The sequence below is a fragment of the Lepidochelys kempii genome, chromosome 23 (assembly GCF_965140285.1).
Source record: "Lepidochelys kempii isolate rLepKem1 chromosome 23, rLepKem1.hap1, whole genome shotgun sequence".
Taxonomy (NCBI): domain Eukaryota; kingdom Metazoa; phylum Chordata; order Testudines; family Cheloniidae; genus Lepidochelys; species Lepidochelys kempii.
This window is the reverse complement of record NC_136402.1, coordinates 16,393,275-16,412,967: the sequence shown is the minus strand read 5'-3', so window position 1 is coordinate 16,412,967 and position 19,693 is coordinate 16,393,275. Positions and strand designations below refer to the sequence as shown.

At 66.5% G+C, this 19,693-nt stretch overlaps 2 protein-coding genes across 2 annotated transcripts; both read right to left on the bottom strand.

The window, feature by feature from the left end:
* Positions 1-5,712: 5,712 nt before the first annotated feature.
* On the bottom strand, positions 5,713-9,116 carry LOC144929753 (apoptosis regulator BAX-like). The gene is made up of 6 exons (XM_078850220.1): positions 8,954-9,116; positions 8,619-8,670; positions 8,002-8,172; positions 7,692-7,824; positions 7,269-7,367; positions 5,713-7,081 (listed from the first exon to the last, which is right to left on the bottom strand). Exons 1-6 carry the CDS (start codon positions 9,084-9,086, stop codon positions 7,046-7,048), a joined length of 624 nt encoding a protein of 207 aa, XP_078706346.1. The 5' UTR covers positions 9,087-9,116; the 3' UTR covers positions 5,713-7,045.
* A 5,082-nt stretch (positions 9,117-14,198) lies between these two features.
* Positions 14,199-16,512, bottom strand: LOC144929712 (apoptosis regulator BAX-like). Its single transcript, XM_078850123.1, has 4 exons — positions 16,429-16,512; positions 15,956-16,091; positions 15,585-15,689; positions 14,199-14,399 (listed from the first exon to the last, which is right to left on the bottom strand). Exons 2-4 carry the CDS (start codon positions 16,088-16,090, stop codon positions 14,298-14,300), a joined length of 342 nt encoding a protein of 113 aa, XP_078706249.1. The 5' UTR covers position 16,091; positions 16,429-16,512; the 3' UTR covers positions 14,199-14,297.
* Between the last annotated feature and the right edge of the window lie 3,181 nt (positions 16,513-19,693).

The following is a 19,693-nucleotide window of genomic DNA, read 5'->3' as shown; positions in this document are numbered from 1 at the left end:
CCCCCCTCCGATCTAACCACTAGACCCCACTCTCCTCCCAGAGCCAGGGAGAGAACCCAGGAGTCCTGGCCTCCAGCCTGTTCTCTGGGTTCCTGTTTTCGGGGCTCAGCGGTGGATCCGGGCCGGTTTCCTGGGGCCAGTCACCGGGCTGGCTGATGGGGGTGGGGGGGTTGGTTTATGAGCTAGGGCTGGGGGTCAGCGGGTTCAGGGTGAGGTACATCATAAAGGGCCTGGCTGGGCCTGTGGGGGGGGGGCACTGGGAGCGGCTGGGCCCACAGGGAGACACTGTGGGGAGGCAGGTGGCGTCCATGGGGCGGGTGGTTTCTGCTGAGTTCAGCTCTCATGGGGTCGGGGCGCATGACAGTTGGGGAGAGGAAATGGGGAAATGGGAGCGACTGGAAGGTCAAGTGGGTCAGAGCCGAGCGGGGGCTAGGAGCCCAGATGTCTGGGTTCTCTCGCTGGGTCGGGAGTGGGGTGTAGCGGTTAGAACGGGGTGACGGGGCGGGGGCTGGGAGCCCGGACGCCTGGGTTCTCTGTGTCTGGCTGCTGGAGGCATCCCCTTTGCCCTCAAACCAGGAAGGAAGTTCCCGTGGAGCCGGGTGGGGTCCTGCTGTTCCAAACATCTCCCCCCCCCACCCCGCTGGCCTTCGAACCCAGGGCTCCTGTCTGCTTAAGGCAGCCCCTGTTCCCCCCCAGCTCTTCCCCCAGTCCCTCCCCCATCTGTTCACACCCCCTGCTCCAGACAGCCCCCAGTTGCCTCCATCCTGGCATCGCCGCTGGGATGCAGCCCCCCCCGGGCGCTGGGTGCTGCAGGAAACCCAGGATGGTGCTGAGCCCCAGGACAGGTGAAACCATCCCGTTTGGCCCTGACCTGAACCTGACGGGCTGGGCCCGGCCCACGCAGCGGGGACGGCGTTTCATTTAAAGCCCCGAGCTCCGGGAGTCCCGGGATTTATGGGACAATCTGAGTTTGGGGGGTAGATGATCATTTTCTATCCTGGTTTTGTTTTTCGGGGGAGACTGAGAATTGTGACACCAGGAGGCCACTCTAAAGACCCCTAAATTCTCTGTGTTATGGGTAAATGGGTTTAACTTCAAAGAAAAAACTTTCCCCCCCTTTTAGGGGGAGACAAAAGGCCGCTGTGGGGCACCAGCCCCGTCCCCACTCCCTCCTGAATAAAAGGAGGTAAGACCGTTATTGTTTTTTAAAAACTCAAAAGCCAGACGTCTCCCATCCCATTGCAAATCTTTAGCCCTGGGGCTCGGACCCACACGCCTGGTGCTCTCACCTGGCCCTGGCCCAGCCCCGGGGGGAGCCCTGCAGCCCCGGCAGCCCCCTTGCAGTCGCTCTCACTGGGGTGAGCCCCTTGGCTTCTCACCCCCTGGGATCCCCCCTCGGAGCCTGCAACCCCCTCCCAGGTTGGGAGCCCCCTGCAGCAAATGCCCCGGGATGGGCCCCGGGGGCAGACAGACCCCCCCAGAGGGAACCAGGGCCCCCAGCTCCTGGCTCGAGAGTGACTTGGCCAGTGGGGGGAGCAAGGCGGGGTTGTTTGGGGTCTGGGGCCCAGCGCGGAGAGTCCTGGGTTAGTGCCGGGAACAGAAATTAGCTCGGGTTAATGCCCGAGCCCAGAGGCCTCCCCCGACCCCTTAGTACCAGTGCCCCAGCTCCCCCCAGCAGCCCCACATGCAGCAACCCCCCCAGCCCCTCCAGCCCTTTGTTCTCCAGCTGCTCGCACCCGGCTGGTTCCCTGCCCAGAGGCACCCATGGGTGTTAGCTGCTGGGTGCCAACAGGCCGGGCTGGACCCAGGCAGCCAGGCTCAGTCGCACCCGGGGCTCTGGGTCGCTGCAAAGAATAAACTACCTTACGCCCCCCCCCTGCAGTTAACCATGCAACCGCCCCCTCCCCCACTCTGCCAGGGCACCAGGGAGACCCCTCCCCACCAGGAACCTAAGGCAGACGTCACCCCCCCCCCGAAATGGAGGGTGCATCGCAAACACCAGGTTGAGCCTGGGGGACTCCTGGCCACTGCACCATATCTCAGCCCACCAGCCTGCCCCCACAGCCGGCTGGGGCTGGTGAGAACCGGTTGGGATGGGGGGAGCAGTGGCCCTGGACCCAGAGACACCCCCACCACTGGAGTGTCCCCTCACTCCCTACCCGCAGCCCCCTGCTAGCCCAGTCCTGGGGTCCCCCCCAGCTCTGCAGGGGCCCTTCAATTGGACCCACAGATCTCTGCTGTATCACTCCTAAGCGTCTCCTCCCGGAGCCAGGGTAGAACCCAGGAGTCCTGGCGGAGGTCGGGGGGCGTCCGGTTTTCGCCCGGTCAAAAAGGGACCCTGGCGGCTCCGGTGGGCACCACTGACCAGGCCGTGAAGAGTCCAGCCGGCAGTGCAGTGGGGCTAAGGCGGCTCCCTGCCTGCCCAGGCTCTGCCCGCCCCCCAAGCCCCTCCTGCACCCCAACCTTCTGCCCCAGCCCTGAGCCCCCCCCCTAAGTTTGTCCCAGACCCTGCACCCCTCATCCCTGGCCCCACCCCAGACCCAGCACCCCCCAGGCACAGCCCTCACCTCCCGCTCCCTGCCCCAGCCCTACACCCCCCACAACCCCCCAACTCCCTCCCAGACCCTGCTCTCTGACTCAGCTCTGAGCCCTCTCCTGCCCTCAAACCCCTCAGACCTAGCCCAGAGCCCCCTCATGCACCCCTAAACCCCTCATCCCTGGCCCCACCCCAGAGCCAACACCCTCCCACGCCCCCTAACTCCCTCCCAGACCCTGCTCCCCAACCCCCTGCCCCAGCTTTGAGCCCCCTCCTGCCCTCAAAGCCCTCGGTCCTAGCCCAGAGCCCCCTCCTGAACCCCAAACCCCTCATCTCTGGCTCCACCCCGGAGCCCACAGCCCCAGCCGGAGCCCTCGCCCCTCCCAACCCTCTGCCCCAGCCCTGAGCCGCCCCACACACCCTAACTCCCTCCCAGATCCCGCACCCCTCATCCATGGCCCCAACCCAGAGCCAGCACCCCCCAGCCAGAGCCCTCGCCCCTCCCAACCCCAACCCCCTGCCCCAGCCCGGTGAAAGTGAGTGAGGGTGGGGGGACAGCGAGCCACCCAGGGAGGGGGGGATGGACGGAGGGGGGTGTGGCCTCAGAGAAGGGGCGGGGCCAGGGTGTTCAGTTTTGAGCCATTAGAAAGTTGGCACAAAGTCCAGGGTCACAGGGTCTTATTCAGCAGCTGAGCCGTGACTCAGCACCAGGAGGGCTGTAAATGGGGGGCGAGGGGGGGTCATTGCGGCGACATGTCAAGTCGGTCACGAAGGAAATAGAATAATATCACCATGGGGCCAGCTGGAAAACCAGCCCCAGCCAGATCTGCCTCTAACCCGCCTCAGTTTCTTTATCCCAGATTGTTTGTCTCCCTCTAGGAACAGGGGGGTCCCACTTTGACCCTTCGCCCGGACTGCGGGAGATGGAAAATCCTGCCCCTCCCGGGGCTGCTCCATTCTCACGGGGATACAAGGGTTAGATCTGGGGTTTTCAAATTGTGGGTCGGGACTGTCCCCGGGCACTGCCCTGGATCTGCTCCCCAAGCAGCCAGGCAGGACTCTGGGGGTCTCCTCTCCAGGAGCAGCCTGTCTGCAGGACACACAGCTCCCCCGGCTCCACCTTCCTGGGGCTGACCCCGGAGCCTCCAGCCTCCCCTGCCCCTCCGGGCGCTTCCCCCAGCGAGTCCGCCCAGGCAGGGTCCTGTGGGGGCCAGAGGGTCCTGCCCCCCGACTCCGCAGCCAGACGTGACTCTCAGCCAGCCAGTAACACAGAAGGTTTATTAGACGACAGGAACATGGTCTAACACAGAGCTTGTGGGTGCAGAGAACAGGACCCCTCAGCTGGGTCCATTTTGGGGGGCAGGGAGCCAGACAACCCCATCTGCCCTTCACTCCATGTCCCCAGCCAGCCCCAAACTGACTCCTCCTCCAGCCCCCCCCCCCCCCCCCCCCCCGCTTCTCTGGGCTTTGTCCCTTTCCCGGGCCAGGAGGTCACCGGATTCCTTTGTTCTCCAACCCTTCAGCTCTCACCTTGCAGGGGGGAAGGGCCCAGGCCATCAGTGGCCAGGAAACAGGGTGTCGCCATTCTCTGTGTCCAGACCCCTGCACACACCTGCCCTCTAGGGCTCTGCAATGATCATACACCCTTACTCCATCACCTAGATACTTAAGAACTGCCATGGGGAAACTGAGGCACCCCCACATTATTCAGGGGAAACATTAAGAACAGTCCCACTTCGTCACAGGGACCCAGAACTGAGTCGTGGCATGTCAGGCGCTGGGTCGCTCTGGTCAGCCCCAGGACAAGGCCGTTAAATTCCCGTCAGTGGGGCTGCCCAGCTGAGGCAGGCTGGTCCCGACCTGTCCTGGACTGCGCTGTGCCCCAGAAGTGCCCAGCAGTGGGGCCGGCTCCTAGGCGGTGGGGCCACGGGGTCCACGCGCTGCCCCCAGCCCAAGCACCAGCTCCTCACTCCCATTGGCCTGGAACCGGCCAATGGGCGCTGGGGCGGGGGGGCACGCGGTGTCTGTGGGCGAGAGCCACACAGAGCTGGCTGCTTCGCCCTGCCTCAGCACCCCTGCTGCATCGCAGACCGGGAGACGCCCGAGGTAACGCCCTGCCCCAACCCCCTGCCCCAGCCCTGAGCCCCCCAAACACAGCCCCCTCCTGCACCCCAAACCCCTCATCCCTGGCCCCACCCCAGAGCCTGCACCCCCAGCCCAGAGCCCTGACCCCCTCCTGCACTGCAACCCCCTGCCCCAGCCCTGAGCCCCCCAAACACAGCCCCCTCCTGCACCCCAAACCCCTCACCCCTGGCCCCACCCCAGAGCCTGCACCCCCAGCCCAGAGCCCTGACCCCCTCCCGCACCGCAACCCCCTGCCCCAGCCCTGAGCCCCCCAAACACAGCCCCCTCCTGCACCCCAACCCCCTCATCCCCAGCTCCACTGGGTCGTGGGCATCGACAGTCTTCTTCAACGGGGTCGCCAGAAAAAGAGTTTGAAAACCACTGGGTCAGCGTAACCGGGGAGTGAAGACCCTCCTTTGCCCACAGTAAACCTGCCCGGGCACCTTGGCTACTGAACCAAGTCTTGTTGGCCCTCCTGGGCGTTTCGATCGAGGCCGGCGCTGGTGCAGAGATGCAGGAAGAACCCGCAGCCGAACGCCTGCCGCGGTGACGTCCTTCGGGCAGGCTCCCGGCGGGGATGCGACCGGCTCGCCTGGGCACTTGCAGGGGCTGGGCAGGGCCTCGGGCCGTAGCTCAAAACGCTCCTCGTGCTTGGAAATCCGCGGGCCAGAGAACCAGTGATGCACTGGCCCTGATGTAAATCGGTCTCCGGTGCCACCCAGGGTCCAGCAGGGCCGATCCCAGGCCGTGCAGAGGAGAGTCGCCCTCGGGAGGGTGTAACCTGCCATCCACCCTTCCACAGCTGACTGACCCCTCCATATACCCCTCGCCCCGAAATTCACAGAGCTCAGCATGCAGGTGCTGGGGGGGTGGGGGGATCCTGGCAGCAGGGAAGGGGGCAGTGTGGGGAGCAGAGGCTGGGGGGGAAGGAGCAGCCTAGGAGAGGTCATGGTGCTGGGAGGGCAGCAGGGGGGGAATTGGGGTGTGGGGGAGCAGCGGGGGTGTGTGTGTTTTTCTTCACTGACCTTTCAAAAAGTCACTAAAGCCTTGGATGTTTTCCCCCCTCGTTTATTTCTTTGCGGGGCCGTCAGACAATTACAAAACTCCGCCATGCTCCATCGCGGTTTTAGTCCCGCGGTTCAACAAGAACAGGCCCCACGGAGGCGGGCGAGCGATGGGTTTGCCCAGTTTCCGGCGTCGCTTTCGGCCCTGCCGCAGGACAACCCGCGCCCCTGCCTCCCCTCTGGTTATTCTGTCTGATTACAGACATTGGCCCGGGAGCAACACACGAGCCAGCGTGAGTGCAATCACCAGGCCGGAGCAGGCCGGGCCGACCACCGCCTAGGGCCTCTGGCACGTAAAGATCTTGCAAGGCCGGGTACAAGGGCACCACGCGAACGCCAGCTCTCTCGTTTGGGGGACACTGGAAATAATCAGGGCCCCACCAAATTCACCGTCCGTTCTGGTCCAGCTCACGGCCAGAGGGGTTCAGAATTGGTCAATTTCACGTTTACCGCCAGAGTTTCACGCTGTTGTAACCGTGGGGAGCCCGACCCAAAAGAGGATTGTGGGGGGGGGGTCTCAAACCTGCTGTGGCGGGGGGTCATGGGATTGCCCCCCTCATTTCTGCGCTGCCTTCAGAGTTGGGGCTCCCAGCAGCACAGGGAAGATCAAATTTCACGGGGAAGGGCTTATTTCACGGGCCGTGACAAGTTTTTCACGGCCGTGAAATCGGGAGGGCCCTGTAAATAAGCAGCAGCTTTCTCGCCCCTAGACTTAAACAAACCCGTCTGTCCGGCGACGGGCCGAACAGGGAGCAGGACCGAGTGGATTTGCATTGGTCAGTTCTGGAGGTCAGGGATGTAACACAAAGAAAATTCTACCTTTGTACTTTGCACTTTCCCGCTCGCACGACAGCCCCCGTGCGAGGGGAGCTGAAAGAAAGTCTGGCTTTTCCCCCGTGCAAATCTTTGTCCCCGGGACTCACCCCGGGCAGCGACGCCCGGGGCACTTCGGATCCCGCGTTGCGTCGGGATCTCCCGTGCCCGTGGGCCCGGCTCCAGGCGAACGGCGGTGTTAAGACCACGGATCGGCGGGACTGGGTTTCTTTTTTTTTTAAAATCGAGTTAATTTGTTTCGAGTTCATCGCGATTCGGTGGGCAGCCCTGGTTATTTGTTCTTTTTCATTTGTGATTTTATTTTGGGGGCTGGGAGGGGGAAAGTTCACACATCATCCCCCCAGGCTGTCTTCACTTCTGCAGACCTAGGGGCCATGGGTAATCCCGCCCCCGTCCATCCTCTGGGGTCTCTGCTGCGGGGGGGGAGGGGGGCGGCTGCTCTGTCCCAGCTGCTGATGCCGTCCCAGGTGGGGGGGCTGTGCCCCCCCTAGGAGGAGGAGGTGAGGTAGCTGCAGATGGAGTCCTGCCAAACAGAGGGGGGAGGTTAGTGGCAGACGTATGCGACCCCCCCCACCCCCCCCTGCACCCACACGAGGGGGAAGCAAGGGAGGGGGGCAGATGGGGGAAGGACTGTGCCTGTGGGTGGCGGAAGGGGGTCCCTGCAGGGGGGGAGGGGTCCCAGAATGGGGGGAGGGGGTCTCCGCACTCACCCAGCCCCCCTGGTGCTGGATCCAGGGGACAACTCGCTCCCGCAGGAAGTTTAGGGCCCAGTCGATCAGGGACCGGAGACAGTCGGACCCGCTCAGAGCCTGGGGGAGAGATTGCGGGGGGGTAAGCAGCCAGCTGGGATCCCAGCCCCCAATCTGGGGAGAGAACCAAGGAGTCCCGGCTCCCAGCCCCCTCCCCGCTCTAACCACTAGACCCCCCCCCTCCCCGAGCCAGGGAGAGAACCCAGGAGTCCTGGCTCCCAGTCCCCACACACCCCGGCTCTAACCACGAGACCCCATTCCCCTTCCGGGGTAGAACGCAGGAGTCCTGCTTCTCAGCCCCCCTGCTTCAACCACTAGACCCCACTCCCCCCCCCGCCGAGCCAGGAGAGAACCCAGGCGTCCGGGCTCAGGCCCCCCCATTACCTGGGCGATGACCCTGTAGGTGAAGTAGAAGAAGACGACGACTCTGCCCCAGTTGATGCCGTCAGCGAACACCTGCTCCGAGACGGCGGCCAGCGCCGGCAGGGGGGGCTGCCCCGCCATGCACTGCACCAGGCTGCAGGGAGAGGGGGCATCAGCCAGGGGCTGTGGGTCAGGAGTGAGGGGCACCGGCAAGGTCGGGGGGGGGATCAGGAGTGAGGGGCAGCGGCAGAGCCGGAGAGGGCTGGGGGTCAGGAGTGAGGGGCACCATCTGGACTTGGGGGGGGCCGCCTGCAGGTCGGGGTCTCCTCACCTGTCAATCTCGGGGTTCTGGCTCATGCTCCCCCATATCCGGTGCAGAGTCTCACGCAGGGATGTGACCTGGGGCCCATCGGGGGCGTCCTGGCCCCCCAGCTCCTCCATGGTGACCGACCGGGCGGGGTGGGGCCCGGGGCCCTGCTGATGGAGCTGGGACAGGACGAACCTGGAAGGGAACCAGCCGGGGCGGGTTACCGGGCCGGGGGGGGGCGGGGGGCAGAGGGGGAGGAGCCTGTCGAGGGGAGGGGCTCAGGGGGTGGGATCTGGGAAGCACTGGGGGGAAGGTGGGGTGTAGGTGAGAGGCTCCAGGAGGAGGGGGTGCTGGTGGGGGAGGGGACGCAGGTGGGGCACGGGAGGGGGCACAAGGGGGCACTGGTGAGGGAGGGGGCGCAGGTGGGGAAGGGGCCTGAGGAGGGTGGGGGCCCAGGGGGAAAGCCGGGGTGCAGGTGAGAGGGTCTCAGGGGCTCTCCCTGGGTAGAGGTTGCAGGACGGGGGCTGTAGTGTCTGGGGTGGGGTGGGGGGCAGAAGAAAGGTGCGGGGGGAGGGGCATGCGGGAGAGGAGGGGGCGGAGCTCCAGGGACCCCCGTTTTCGGGCGGGGGTCCCCCACTTACCCCCGGAGCAGGGACGCCCCGATGCGCTGGATGCAGGAAATGCTCTCTGCACCTCAAAAGGAGAGAAAATTTATTGGGTTCCCTCTAGGGAACCCAGGCGTCCGGGCTCCCAGCCCCTCCTCCGCTCTACCCACTAGACCATCCCCCCCAGCCAGGGAGAGAACCCAGGAGTCCTGGCGCCCAGCCCCCCCTGCTCTAACCACTACACCACACACCCCCCAGCCAGGGAGAGAACCCAGGAGTCCAGGCTCCCAGCCCCTCCCCCACAGTTTTCGGACTTCCCGGCCCCTGAATCGAAAGTGAAAGCTGAGTCGACGCCCCCCCCCCGCTCCTACCAGTGGGGGATGGGCGAGCAGCCCCAGGAGCAACCGGCAGCCCCCCGGCCTGGTGCGTCTCCATCCCGCTGAGGCCCCGGGACCCCGCCCCGCCTCGCCTGGCGCTGCAGGGCAGGATCCGCATTCCGCCCATTTACACGTGTCCTGCCCTGGGCCAGGAGCCAGGACTCCTGGGTTCTCTGCCCTGCTCGCAGAGGGGCGTGGGGGTTAGTGGTTAGAGCAGGAGGGGCTGGGAGCCAGGACTCCTGGGTTCTCTGCCCTGCTCGCAGAGGGGCGTGGGGGTTAGTGGTTAGAGCAGGAGGGGCTGGGAGCCAGGACTCCTGGGTTCTCTCCCCAGTTCCAGGAGGGGAGGGGGAGTTAGGGGCAGGGGACAGCCTGGGCTGTGAGGGGCATTTTTGTCACGCGCGACAGACAAGAAAACCGAGCAGCCGAAGTCCCGTGTTTCCGGCGTCCCGTCCGTGGATTCGTTTTCCACCAGCCCCTCGCACGGCTGGGGGTTGGAGGCGGACGCGGGGCCCGGAACGGCGCGGCCAGGCCCCGGTGGGTGGTACACGGGGGCCGGGGCCGGGGCCAGTCCAGCCAAGAGCCAGGATTGGCGCAAAGTGGGCTCGTGCAAACCGTGTGCGTCGTGCAGTTGTGAACGTGTCCTCGTGCTCTCAGGCCCGACTACCCCAGAGTGCGAATCTCCAGCAGCGCGGCTGAGCCCCCTGTGGATTGCGCCGGCTGATTTGGGAAGTGAAGTGAAACTCGAAGCCAAGGATGTGTTCACACCAGGCCCGGGAAACAAGTCTGGGCCCAGAAACCAATAAACCCAAATTGGGGGGTCCCAGGTTAAGCCCGACTGGTGAACAGAGCAGGGAGAGGATGGGGCTATTCCACACACAGGCAGGGGGGATCCTAGGCCTCTGGGGTGCCAGGTTTGGGGGGCTGTCTGCACATGCCAGTATTTCCTCCACATGAAACGCTCCTAGGAGCTCAGAGGAACCGAATTATTTGCTTATCAGTGGCAGGAACAAACCCGGCTCCACAGAGCTCGGCGGGCAAACACGGCGTCGTATGGGGCAGGGGTGAATCGCGCGTGCAAATCGTGCGTCGCCCTCGTGAAACGGGCTAAAATCAGAAATACGGCGTTTGAAAGTTTAACTGGAGGGGGCTCCTTGCCGGGGTGCCATTGGGCCTACAGCCAGCCTGGTCTAGGGACTAGAGCAGGGGGTGCTGGGAACCAGGACTCCTGGGTTCTCTTCTGGCTCTGGGAGGGGGCTGAGTGATAGGGGCGCCGAGCCGGGCGAGGCTGACTGGCACTAGTGTAAGGCAGTAGCTAGGGTGTTAACCCTTTCTTTGGCCTCAGCTCCCCCATCCCCCACGCTGTGGGGCCGGGCTCCTACTGTGAGCCAGCCCCTAGGGGCCTGTGGAACTACCTGCCACCTGCTCGCCCAGCGGCCGATGAGCCACCGGGTGGGGAACTTCCCCTGTCCCATCGCTGCCTGGAAGGGGGCTCCCTGCTCCACCCACTGGGGCAGCAGGAGCCAGGATGCCGGGGTTGATGGGTCCCGAGCGTGACCCAGGGCAGGGGGGGCCTGTGGCACCAGGAATAGCAACGGTGGGAGGTTCTGGCCCATGTCCCGCCCTGCTCTGCCAGCTGGGGGCACTGCTAGGGGGAAGCTCGCAGCACCTGTCTGGGTCCCCACCCCCACACGTAAGACCCGACCAACTTCTGTCCTTACAGTTTATTTTATTTTACACACAACTCCCCCCCCACCCGGTATCAAAACAGCCACGGTAGAAAAAATTACAAAGGAAGAATCTTAAATACAGAGACCCCGGTTGGGGGTGAGATAGGGATGGGGGGGGGGGAGTCACACAGATGGGGGGGACAGACGGATCAACAGGGGGGGACAGACAAATGGGTGCGGGGGGTGATGATCACTGAGTAGAAATACAAAAGATATAAAAAAAACAGAGTCCAGAGGCACTGCCAGCCGAGGCCCCCATACGGGTGGGAGGGGGGATCTCTGCCCACTACGGACCCCTCCCTCTGGCTGACCCCCCCCAGTTCTGATCCAGGAGGCGCAGCCACTAGCCGGGGGGGGGACACCCCAGAGACAGTACGTGGACACAGGATACTAGGCAGAAAGTCAGTGCGTGGGGAGGGGGCAGCATGGGGGCCCCCCAGCGGGGGAGGGGATGAGGTACGCTGGGGGGGAGGGACACAGAACAGGGATCGGAATGAGAAGAGGTTAAAATTATGTTTCCCCTAAATTAATTACATCATCAGTCCCTTCCTAATAGCCCCGCCCCACCCATGACATCACACCCAACCCTCAAATTCATTACATCACCACCCGTGACATCACACCCCCAAATCCATTACATCATCAGCCCCTTCCTAATAGCCCCGCCCCACCCATGACATCACACCCGACCCCCAAATTCATTACATCACCATTCCTGCCCTATTAGCACCGCCCATCCATGACATCACATACTCCCTGACTCCACCCCCCCAACCCATTCATCAGCGCATGCGTCTGCCGCAACCCCCCCCCCCCCCGAATGCTCCGGGCTCAGCCCCCCAGGTTCAAAGGGCCGAGAGATCCCAGCCTGGTGGGTGGGCGCCGGGGGGGGGCAGCTCCAGACGTGCTAAGAGCCCCCAGCAGCATTGGGAGCAGGATCCTGCCAGCTACTCCCCTCATCCACCACACCCCAAACCAGCCTTTCGGGGGGGGGGGGGGCCTAACCCAGGAACCGTTCTTCTGCCCCCCCACCCCCACATCACAGCTGGGAGCAGCATCCCCCCCACCCCTGCAAAGTTCCTGGCAACCCCCCACCCCCCCAAGCTGGTGGCTGCAGAGGGACCTTCAGGGCAAATCGGGGAGTCGCCTGCTGTGTCCCCCCCCCAAGAGTTTACCAGTGGGCTGAAGAGGGGGCACGGCTGCTAGGGAAGGGGAGAGCCCCCATACAGGCCCCCCCATACCTGAGAACACACATCGCTTTACAAACAGGATTAAGTTACAGTACAAAGTGTGTGGGGGGGTGTGTGTGTGAGAGAAGAAATAGCGGTGGGGGGGGGTGGAAGATGGGGCCAGTCCCTTCCCCCACTACAGTACTGTTGTGAGTGCTCTGTACAAGGATTCTCCTGCTACGGGGGCATCCCCAAAACCAGCCCCCCAGCAGGGTTTTGAGGGGGGCCCTAAGGCCGCACTAGAGTGACGGGGCAACCGGCTTTTACGCCTGGGGAAGGTGCTGTGCACAGCACTGGGGGGCGGGAGGACAGAGGCACCTGGCGCTGGGGTACCCTGGACAGAGGTGCCCTCGTAGGGGGGCCCTGCCAGGCTGGGGGGGCTGGGATGGGAAATCCCCACAGAGGTGCTGGAAGGCGGGGGGGTTATGAGCAAATGAAATCGGCAGGGGGCGGCACCTGCCCACCCGGGGCGCTGACAGCAGGGGGGGAACTTGGAAGCAGGGGGGCCCCCCAACAGGTGTTTCAGGGAAGGAAACTGAGTCCCTCAGGTCACAGGCAGCCAGGCCTGAGCCTGCCCAGCTCAGCCCCCGGCACCGGAACCGGCTCCAGCCCCTGAGATCTCGGCCCCAGCCCAGCTCCCGGCACCAGAACCGGCTCCAGCCCCTGAGATCTCGGCCCCAGCCCAGCTCTCGGCACCAGAACCGGCTCCAGCCACCGAGATCTCGGCCCCAGCCCAGCTCCCAGCACCAGAACCGGCTCCAGCCCCTGAGATCTCGGCCCCAGCCCAGCTCCCGGCACCAGAACCGGCTCCAGCCACCGAGATCTCGGCCCCAGCCCAGCTCCCGGCACCAGAACCGGCTCCAGCCCCTGAGATCTCGACCCCAGCCCAGCTCCCGGCACCAGAACCGGCTCCAGCCACCGAGATCTCGACCCCAGCCCAGCTCCCGGCACCAGAACCAGCTCCAGCCACCGAGATCTCGACCCCAGCCCAGCTCCCGGCACCAGAACCGGCTCCAGGCCCTGAGATCTCGACCCCAGCCCAGCTCCCGGCCCTGGAACCGGCTCCAGCCCCTGAGATCTCGACCCCAGCCCAGCTCCCGGCACCAGAACCGGCTCCAGCCCCTGAGATCTCGACCCCAGCCCAGCCCCCGGCACCAGAACCGGCTCCAGCCACTGAGATCTCGACTCCAGCCCAGCCCCCAGCACCGGAACCGGCTCCAGCCCCTGAGATCTCGACCCCAGCCCAGCTCCCGGCACCGGCTCCAGCCCCTGAGATCTCGACCCCAGCCCAGCTCCCGGCACCGGAACCGGCTCCAGCCACTGAGATCTCGGCCCCAGCCCCCGGCACCGGCTCCAGCCCCTGAGATCTCGACTCCAGCTCAGCCCCCGGCACCGGAACCGGCTCCAGCCCCTGAGATCTCGACCCCAGCCCAGCCCCCGGCACCAGAACCGGCTCCAGCCCCTGAGATCTCGACTCCAGCTCAGCCCCCGGCACCGGAACCGGCTCCAGCCCCTGAGATCTTGACCCCAGCCCAGCGCACCGGAACCGGCTCCAGCCCCTGAGATCTCGGCCCCAGTTCAGCCCCAGCTCAGCCCCCGGCACCGGAACCGGCTCCAGCCACTGAGATCTCGGCCCCAGCCCAGCCCCCGGCTCCAGCCCGAAATCTCGGCCCCAGTTCAGCCCCTGATGCTGGAACTGGCTCCAGCCCCTGAGATCTCGGCCCCAGTTCAGCCCCCGGCGCCGGAATCGGCTCCAGCCCCTGAGATCTCGGCCCCAGCTCAGCCCCAGCTCAGCCCCCCGCGCCGGAACCGGCTCCAGCCCGAGATCTCGGCCCCAGTTCAGCCCCTGATGCCGGAACCGGCTCCAGCCCGAGATCTCGGCCCCAGTTCAGCCCCTGATGCTGGAACCGGCTCCAGCCCCTGAGATCTTGGCCCCAGTTCAGCCCCAGGAACCAGCTCTAGCCCCCGGCGCCAGAACCGGCTCCAGCCCCTGGGAGATCTCGGCCCGAGTTCAGCTCCCGGAACTGGCTCCAGCCCCCAAGATCTTAGCCCAGGATTCCCCCGCGGGCAGCCAGCCTGTCAGGGACTTAAACGCTGACCAGCCCCAGGTGGGGCTCAAGGCCTCTCAAGTCTCTGCCCCAGATGCAGGAGGGCATCCTGCCACACGGAGCGTCCGTGTCCCCCGACGACTCTGTCCCGATCCGGGAGGCGCGGGCCGGGCCAGGCCGTCACAGCGCAGGGTCCCGAGAGGTTTGTTCCGAGTTGTATCCAAGGCACCAGGAACTGGGGAGGGAACAAGGCTGGACGAGGGGAGCCGGCTCCCCGGGAGCCCAGCGCAGTCCGGCCGGACGTGGGGTGCTGCGGAGCGCACCCCTCCCCGCCCTACGACATCTTCCAGATGGTGAGGGAGGCGGTGAGAACGCCGGCAGCGAAGATGGTGATGGTCTGCCAGGTGGGCGTGCCGAAATAGGAGAGGAGGCCGTCCTGGGTGTGGGGGAGAGCAAAGGGCACCGCTGAACCGTCATGGGAATGAGGCTGACATGCGGCTGGTTCTGGGGAGGGGGCAGCGCCGCACAACGGTTTGGGGGTCACTGGGAGGCAGCAGCGTCTAGAGCGTTTGGAACTGGGCTGGGAGCCAGGACTCCTGGGTTCTCTCCCTAGTTCTGGGAGGAGAGTGGGGTCTAGTGGGGAGGGAGGGAGTGGGGGGATCTGGCAGCCAGGACTCCTGGGTTCTCTGACCGGCTCTCAGGGGAGTGTGGTCTAGTGGTTAGCGGGGGTGCTGGGAGCCAGGACTCTAGGCACGTTGGCTCTGCGTTCGTATCCTGGCTGGGTTTGTTCCTGGGGGGGTGGGGACACGATGCCCACAGGGCACTTTACACCCACCCCCGTCAGCCCAGCACGAGTCAATTCTCCAGTGAGCCCTTCTCCTCGAACAGCGAGGGGCCATCGGTCACCCCGGCCACCCAGCCAAACACCTCGGGGCCCTGTGAGCTCAGACTCCAGCTTGGCTAGTGACTTTCCACGTGCAGGACCTGCGTTTGGGCTAGTCCCTTCCCAGGCCCGTGGCCGAGGACATAAAAACCCCCGGCCACGGCTCCAGTGCATCACTGATTTTCTGGCCCGCGGATTTCCAAGCACAAGGAGCATTTTGAGCTACGGCCCGAGGCCCTGCCCAGCTCCTGTAAATCCCCAGAGAGACGCCGCGAGCTGGTCGCATCCCTGCTGGGAACCTGCCCGAAGGGTTGTGGTTCCCGAACCCCAGTTAGAACTGGAGGACGGGCCGGCAGAGTGGGGTTTGAGGAAAGGCCAGGACACAGGCTGAGCCGTGGGGGGAAGCGTCTGATGCCTTGGGACGGGGAGAACCTGACGCAGGGTGAATTAGGCGCTCAGCCACCCCTCGCTAGATCAGCCCAGTGCAGGTGGACGGGAGCCACGGGGTGCGGCTGGTTTCTGGTTAACCAGCCTGGCGCCGCCGAAGGGGTTTCGTTACCGGTTTGGTGAATCTAACTGGAATAACCCACCGGCTTTGGAGGTCGCGCGGCCCTACCAGGCACCCAGTCACACGGACGACTCAGGGACCTTTGCTAGCTATGCAAATGAGGACAGTGCCTCATTTGCATGCAGCCTGGTAGGCAAGGGGGGAAGGAGGGCAGCTCTGGCTGGACTCACCCATCCTCCCTGGGCCTGGATCCAGGCCAGCACATGCTCCCGGAGGTACTCCAACGTCCAGCCCACGATGGTCCGCACCAGCTCCGGGACCTTGGTGCACAGAGCCTGGGAGGAGAGGGGGGCAGCAGGTGAACCAGTGGGAGGGGTCAGCAGCAGCGGGGAAGGGGGCGCATATCCGAAAGGGGAGGGGCAGCCAGGGGCTGTCCGGTGGCGAGGGGTCTCACAGCCAGGGGGAGGGGGTAGCAGAAGGGCTGTAGGGGGTGGGAGGGACCTCACAGCCAGGGGAGGGGTAGCAGAAGGTCACGGGGAGGGGTGGCAGGGGTTTCACAGCTTGGGGGGGAGGAAAGGGAGGGGTCTCCCCGCCGCCCCACCTTGAGCACCAGCTTGCAGGCGAAGTAGAAGAGCGCCACGACCCGGCCCCAGTTGAAGGTCCCGTCGGAGAACATCTCGGCGGCCACCCGGAAGAAGACGTCCTTGGGGGCGTGGGTCCCCACCCGGTCAATCATACTGTGGGGGACAGAGGGTTAGAACCATGCCGAGGGGGGGTGTTACCCCTCCATGGGCTGGGGGGAACAGACCCCGCCGACTGCCGGGGGACAATCCTGCCGCCCCAGAGGAAGAGGGGCCGAAAAGGTGAGAACACCTGCCTCAGTTTCCCTACTTGGAGAAGGGTTAATTTGGAAGAGGGGGCAGCTGGAGTCAGGGAGGGTTGAGACTTGTCTGGGGGTGGATAGAGCGGGGAGGAGGAAAGCAGCTGGTACCCAAAGGAGCTGGGGCAGGCAGCTGGGCGAGGCTGGAGGCTGCCCAGGGCAGGGGGGGTGAGATGGGGGGGAGTTGCCCCCACCTCTGCAGCTCGGTGTTGCTGTCGAGCTCGTCCCCGATGCGCCGCAGGCATTCGCTGAGCCGCTTGGTGTTCTCGTCGCAGGGGGGGGGCTCCGGCCCCCCCAGCTCGGCCCGGCTCAGCTCCACAGCCTGGGAGTCCCCACAGCGCTGGACCCGGTCCCGGATGAACCTGCCACGGGGGGACGGCGTCAGCGGGGCGCCCGACGCCGAGACGCAGCCCCCAAACCCCCCGACACGGCCCCGTCCCCCTCCCCAAACCCCCAGTCCCCCGAATGGCCCTGTCCACCCCAACACGGTCCCATCCCCCTCCCCAAACCCCAGCCCCCCGACACAGCCCCGTCCCCCCGCAACACAGCCCCGTCCCTGAACCCCCAGCCCCCCGACACGGCCCCGTCCCCCTCCCCAAACTCCCAGTCCCCCGAATGGCCCTGTCCCCCCCAACACGGCCCCATCCCCCTCCCCAAACCCCCATCCCCCCGACACGGCCCCATCCCCCTCCCCAGCACAGCCTGTCCCTGAACCCCCAGCCCCCCTACACAGCCCCGTCCCCCCGCAACACAGCCCCGTCCCTGAACCCCCAGCCCCCCGACACGGCCCCGCCCCCTCCCCATACCCCCAGCCCCCCGAATGGCCCTGTCCCTCCCAACACGGCCCCATCCCCCTACGCAACGCAGCCCATCCCTGAACCCCCAGCCCCCCGACACAGCCCCGTCCCCCCCCAACACAGCCCCATCCCTGAACCCCCAGCCCCCAAACACAGCCCCATCCCCCTCCCCAAACCCCCATCCCCCCGACACGGACACGGCCCCATCCCCCCGCAACACAGCCCGTCCCCGAACCCCCAGCCCCCCGACACAGCCCCATGCCCCTCCCCAAACACCCAACCCCCCGACACGGACACGGCCCCATCCCCCCGCAACACAGCCCGTCCCCGAACCCCCAGCCCCCCGACACAGCCCCATCCCCCTCCCCAAACCCCCAGCCCCCCGACACGGACACGGCCCCATCCCCCCGCAACACAGCCCGTCCCCGAACCCCCAGCCCCCCGACACAGCCCCATCCCCCTCCCCAAACCCCCAGCCCCCCGACACGGACACGGCCCCATCCCCCCGCAACACAGCCCGTCCCCGAACCCCCAGCCCCCCGACACAGCCCCATCCCCCTCCCCAAACCCCCAGCCCCCCGACACGGACACGGCCCCATCCCCCCGCAACACAGCCAGTCCCCGAACCCCCAGCCCCCCGACACAGCCCCATCCCCCTCCCCAAACCCCCATCCCCCCGACACGGACACGGCCCCATCCCCCCGCAACACAGCCCGTCCCCGAACCCCCAGCCCCCCGACACAGCCCCATCCCCCTCCCCAAACCCCCAGCCCCCCGACACGGACACGGCCCCGTCCCCCCGCAACACAGCCCGTCCCTGAACCCCCAGCCCCCCGACACAGCCCATACCTGAACCCCCAGCCCCCCAACATGGCCCGGACACGGCCCCGCTCACCCCTGCAGCAGCACCGCTCCCGTCTGCAGGATTTGATCCGACGTGGCCCCTGCACAGAGACAGACCCGGGCCCGGAGCCCCCGTCACAGGGGTGCTGAGGGGACCCAGGCGTCCAGACTCCGAGCCCCCCCCCGCCCCAGCCCCCACCGGGGAGAGGACCCAGGAGTCCGGGCTCCGAGCCCCCTCCCCGCCCCAGCGCCCACCGGGGAGAGGACCCAGGCGTCTGGGCTCCGAGCCCCCCCCCGCCCCAGCCCCCACCGGGGAGAGGACCCAGGCGTCCGGGCTCCGAGCCCCCTCCCCGCCCCAGCGCCCACCGGGGAGAGGACCCAGGCGTCCGGGCTCCGAGACCCCCGCCCGCCCCAGCGCCCCACTGGGGAGAGGACCCAGGAGTCCGGGCTCCGAGACCCCGCCCCCACCGGGGAGAGGACCCAGGCGTCCGGGCTCCGAGCCCCCTCCCCGCCCCAGCGCCCACCGGGGAGAGGACCCAGGCGTCCGGGCTCCGAGACCCCCGCCCGCCCCAGCGCCCCACCGGGGAGAGGACCCAGGAGTCCGGGCTCCGAGACCCCGCCCCCACCGGGGAGAGGACCCAGGCGTCCGGGCTCCGAGACCCCCGCCCCAGCGCCCCACCGGGGAGAGGACCCAGGCGTCCGGGCTCCGAGACCCCGCCCCCACCGGGGAGAGGACCCAGGCGTCCGGGCTCCGAGCCGCCCCCCCACCCGCGAGGGGACCCAGGCGTCCGAGCCCCGCCCCCCGCTCACCGCCGCCCCCCCCCCCGGCCGCTCTCGCTCTCGCTCTCCCCGCCCGGAGCCGCCGCCATCGCCGCCCCCACGTGATCGCAGCCCGCCGGGCTCACGTGACCCGCGCGGGCGGGAGGGGGAGGAGCCGGGGGAGGTTCACGTGAAGCGACGGGCGGGGCGGTGACGTGTCCTCTGCGTCACGCGGGCGGAAGGGAACCGGCGGGGGCACGTGACGGAGAAGCAGGAAGTGACGTCACACGCAGTGGGCATTAAAGGGACAGCGAGACAAGCCGGCCTGTGACCCCTGACCCCACGTGACCTCTCACCCTGCCCCATGGTGCCCCTGACCCCAGTGACCTCTAACCCCTGGACCCACCCCTCCTGCAACCCCTGAGCCTGTCCTGACCCCACCATGACCCCCACCCCACGTGACCTCTGACCCAGCCCTGACCTGCTGACCCCTTCATGACCCTCCCTGTGACCCGCTCCCTTTTGTGCCCCCCCAGCCCAGGCACGTCCCTGCCAGGGGCACCGAGACCCGCCCAGCTCAGGGCCCCGCTGGGAGCACCGGGGCCGAGACCCCGGGACGGTGCCGGGTGGGGGGGAGTGTTACTAGTTTACTGTCTCTGCTAACACGGGGCATGCCTCAGTTTCCCTGGGGGGCTGCACCGACACGAGCTGGGGCTGGGAATCACAGGGGTGACTTCGGTGAGGGACGATACCTGGCGGCCAGCACAAAGGGGGGCGGTTTCCCTCCATAACCTGAGCCCAGGAGGGGGCTGGGGCCAGGTGACACTGGGGAGGCAGCGGGAAGGGGTTTCCCTTTGGGGCTGGCTGGGGACACCCAGAACCTGGGTCTGGGCTCCCCACCCCAGCAGAGGGACCCGGTTGAGGGGTCCTGGTCTCTGTACCTACAAGCTCTGTTTTGGGCTGTGATCCTGTTAGCTAATGAACCTTCTGTGTTACCAGCTGGCTGAGAGTCACAGTGAATCGCAGGAAGTGGGGGGTGTAGGGCCTTATCTCCCCCACA